This window comes from Oryza brachyantha, chromosome 4, assembly GCF_000231095.2.
Source record: "Oryza brachyantha chromosome 4, ObraRS2, whole genome shotgun sequence".
Taxonomy (NCBI): domain Eukaryota; kingdom Viridiplantae; phylum Streptophyta; class Magnoliopsida; order Poales; family Poaceae; genus Oryza; species Oryza brachyantha.
Genome location: NC_023166.2, coordinates 2,933,196 through 2,937,443, shown reverse-complemented (window position 1 = coordinate 2,937,443; position 4,248 = coordinate 2,933,196). Strand labels below are relative to the sequence as shown.

The following is a 4,248-nucleotide window of genomic DNA, read 5'->3' as shown; positions in this document are numbered from 1 at the left end:
AGGAGATCTTCCAAATGGAACACAACAAGGCTCCAGAACCTGACGGATTCCCAACAGAATTCTATCAAGTTTCCTCGGAGGTGATCAAAGATGACTTAATGGTCCTTTTTAGAGATTTATATAAAAAATATATGTCTACATAGTCTAAATTTTGCCATCATCATTGTGCTATATAAACGAAAACAAGTGGGATCTAAAAAAAAAACCAAACGAATTTAGTAGTTATAGGCCGATCTGTGAGTTTCAAGGTCTTTACGAAAGTGATGGATAACAGAATAAAGCTGGAAGCTCAACAAGTTGTGAGGATCATCACAGACGACATTTTGTCAGGAGGACATGTAATGGAACGAGTAGTAATCTTACTTCAAACAATTCATTAAATACATAGAAAGAAGAAAGCTTGACTTTAAAAAGGCTTATGATAAAGTTGACTGAAAGTTTTTACAGCAAACACTAAGAATGAAGGGCTTTTCACCGTTGTTGTGTGGTTGAATGGAATGGATAGTAAGGGGAGGAAGTGTAGCTGTTAAAGCGAATGACGACATTGCAAATTTCTTGCAGACTAAAAAAAGGTTTAAGACAAGGGTGGTTAGCTGTCTCCAATTGTCTATAATTTAGAAGTTAATAAGTTAGCCATCCTAATTCAGATAGCAGATGAACAAAGGAGATTTCATGGGGGTGATCCCACATTTTGTTGAAAATGGCCTCACAATCTTGCAATACGTTGATGCCACAATCTTGTTTATTGAACACGATCTAGAGGAAACCAAAAACCTTAAACTTGTACTAAGTACGTACTTTTGAGAAGTTATCTGGCATATGGATTAATTAATTCCATAGAAGTGAATCATTTTGTTATGGCAATGCAAAGGAGGTTGAGAAGGATTATGTCTCACTTTTTGGGTGTAAAGCAAAGAAACACCCCTTCAGATATGCAGTTATGATGCATCATAAAATTTTAATACTCCCTCCGTCCCTAAATATTTGACGCCGTTGACTTTTTTATACACGTTTGACCATTCGTCTTATTTAAATTATTTTATAAAATATGTAAAGTTATATATATGCATAAAAAGTATACTTACAATAAATAAAATGATATAAAAATAATTAGTAATTATGTAAATTTTTTGAGTAAGATGAATGATCAAACATGTATTAAAAAGTTAATGACGTCAAATATTTAGGGACGGAGGTAGTAAGTATTGCCTCGCAATTGAGGAAATGTTACGAAAAAGTTAAGTAGTCGGAAAGAGAAGCATCTTAGATTAGGAGGAAGATTGGTGGCAAGAAATTCTGTGATCAGTAGCCTGTGCGGTGCATGGTTGGGTCGGCTTGGATAGAGGGTTTTTTGGGCCGTGCCGACTGGGCTGGACTGGAGTTGAATTGGCCTTTCTTAGACTGGACCGGGCCGGGCCGGGCCGGGCTGAAGTGGCTTAGAAAAATGGTACAATCGCGTATAGAGATGGTATGCATGCATGGCAAAACTTGCAGGTATACTATCCCACCGATTGCGATTTTTTTATGATTGATGTTACTGACATTTATATAGACGTATTATCATTCGTCTTATTTAATTTATTTGGTATAAATATGTAAAATATATTTCATGTTTAGAGTTTTTTAGGACATCATGCTTAGAGTTTACTTAATGATAAAAATATCATAACAAATTAAATGATGATCACATATTTTTTAATTAGACAAGTAATTAAAAATATAGGCTCAAAAGACAATCACGATACACATACGAAAAACAGAAGCGGGTATTGGATTTAGGGAAATCTAAGCTACAACCTTCGTTTTTATATTTGACCTCTTAACTTTTAGATGTACGTTCATCCATATTATTTAAATTATTTTTACAAATATGTAAAATTATAAGTCATTCTAAAAGTTCATTTTATAATAAATCAAGTCATAAAAAATTAATTAATAATTATATAAATTTTTTAAATAAGATAAATGGCTAAACGGAAATTTAAAGATGAACGTTATCAACTAAATAAAAAAAAACAGAGAATACTACAAACAGATAGCAACGTACGTCGCAACATCACAATTTGGTTTCAACGGAAATCATCTAACCGAGAAAAGGACACTTTCATTATTTGAGTAGTTACATACTCCTTTCATTTTTTTTGACACTATTAACTTTTTATTTATGTTTGATCTTTTGTCTTATTTAATTTTTTTAAATATACAACATTATAAACCATGCTTAAAGTTATTTTAATAATAAATCAAATTATAATAAAAAATCAATAATTATAAATTTTTTAAATAAGACGAATGATCAAATATAAATAAAAAGTCAATATCGGACGGAGTATGTAGCAACATCGCATTCAAGGGACGAGGAGAAATCACAAAAAGACGATCATTAGCCTCGAGACTTCAAAACATTATGCCCGGGCTATTATTTGCCTAGTTAATTATTTATACGTGGATAACAAAATCGCACACATTATTTTAGCTCCTTGGTTTACTAGAGATGAATAAATAATATGTTTATTACATGTCCTCATTTATTGTTATCTCGATAAATTTAGAAACAATCAACGAAAAAGAGGTACGGAATAATATTTTTTTGTAGAGGGTAGTTTGAACGTCACTGATTGACTGTGCTGCATGCAGCCATGGCGGCGATGGACAGTCGTCGAGCATCCAATCACCTGAGACTCTCCAGCTCCGCGTAGAACGCGCCGACGTGCTCCGCCTTGACGCACAGTAGCAGCACGCTGGCGCCGTCGCCGTCGCGCGGCAGGCACGCCACGCAGCTCGGCACGGCCGTCGGCCCGACGTGGCACATCACCCGCGCCGGTCTCCCGCCGCCGAAGTCCACCGCCTCGAACCCGATGTTCCGCCAGCTCGCCACGAAGAACGCGTTGTACCCGGACAGCGCCGCGAGCTGCTTCTCCTCCATGCCTGCCGCCGCCGCGTTCGTGGCGACGCCGCCGGCGCCCTTGGACTGATCCGGGATCTGCTCCTTGGCTCGCCGGATCAGCTTGACGGCGTCCTTGACGTCGCCGTTCGCCACCTCGCCGCTGGTTGCCATGACCACCTGCGAGGTGACGCAGTTGCCGTAGTAGCCGTACCTGGCGCCGACGTGCTTGTGCACGTTGGCTGCGAAGACGAGCGGTGCGGGTGCGTCGGGGTTGGAGAAGACCGCGCGGGTCCGGCTGCGCCAGAGGACGGCGGCCACAGCCTCGAACACGCTGCACGGCTCGCCGGAGTACCCTCCGTCGCCGGCGAACTCCGCCTTGACGCGTCGGATCACGCTGGCAGGGATGGTGATGTCAAGGTAAGCGAACTGCTTGTCCTCCAGCCTCACCATCGACTTCTCCATTGCGGCGACCATCGGCGGCAGCTCCGGGAGAGAGTCGTCGCCGCAGCTGACCGGCAAGACAGACGGGCGCGGCAGCCCGCGGGCGAGCTCGCCGACGGCCTGCAGGAATTGAGCTATCCCCTTACCATCGGCGACGCCGTGGTTCCACGTCATCCCGACGACGAACCCGCCGCACGCGAACTCCGTCACCTGCATGAGCAGCAGCGGGTCGGCCTCGCCGCAGCCCTCCTCCGGGTACTCCACGGCGAGATCCTTCAGCAACGCCGCGAACGGCGGGTCGAACAGCTTGACGTCACCAAGAGCGCAGCTGGCCGTCGCGGCAACGAACGCCACGCCCTCGCCGGTGCACGAGATACCGAGCTGGCCGCCGTTGCCCGCTCCGGTAGTAGCTCGGCCGGCGAGGGGGTAGTAGTAGGCCAGAGCTTGCGAAAGTGCCGTCTTGATCGCCATGGCCGGCTCAACGATGCCATTTCTGAATACGTGGAACGACGTGAAGGGGTAGGAACCAATCGCCTTGTCGAAGGAGGATAGGTTGATGACTTCACCGGCCGGCGCCGGCGGCTTGGCCGACGGGACGACGAGCTCCGGCGAGCACTTGCTCACGACGCTCCTCATTGCTTGGCACTTGAATTCAACCTCACGAGTGCTTAGGGTTTTGTGGGTTTTGGTGATGTTTTCGTGGAGATTTCGCCACTAATCACTCTGTTTAAATAGACGTGCATGCTTTTGGATACGTGTGCAGCTGTTAAAATCAAACTCTTCGGCGACAAGTAAACTGGAGTATCATGTCGATGACTTTGTTATGACCCATTGCATGATAATGTGTCCAACATTAGCAGCGTTGAAGTGTTCAAATTCAATATCAACGGTGGAATTACTTTTATCTTTTTCGACAAAGT

The 4,248-nt window shown here is 43.8% G+C and overlaps 1 protein-coding gene across 1 annotated transcript; it reads right to left on the bottom strand.

Moving 5' to 3' along the window:
* Window positions 1-2,476: 2,476 nt before the first annotated feature.
* On the bottom strand, window positions 2,477-3,964 carry LOC102704053 (acyl transferase 15-like). The gene has a single exon (XM_040523764.1). The coding sequence runs from the start codon at window positions 3,962-3,964 to the stop codon at window positions 2,672-2,674; it is 1,293 nt and encodes a 430-aa protein (XP_040379698.1). The 3' UTR covers window positions 2,477-2,671.
* Between the last annotated feature and the right edge of the window lie 284 nt (window positions 3,965-4,248).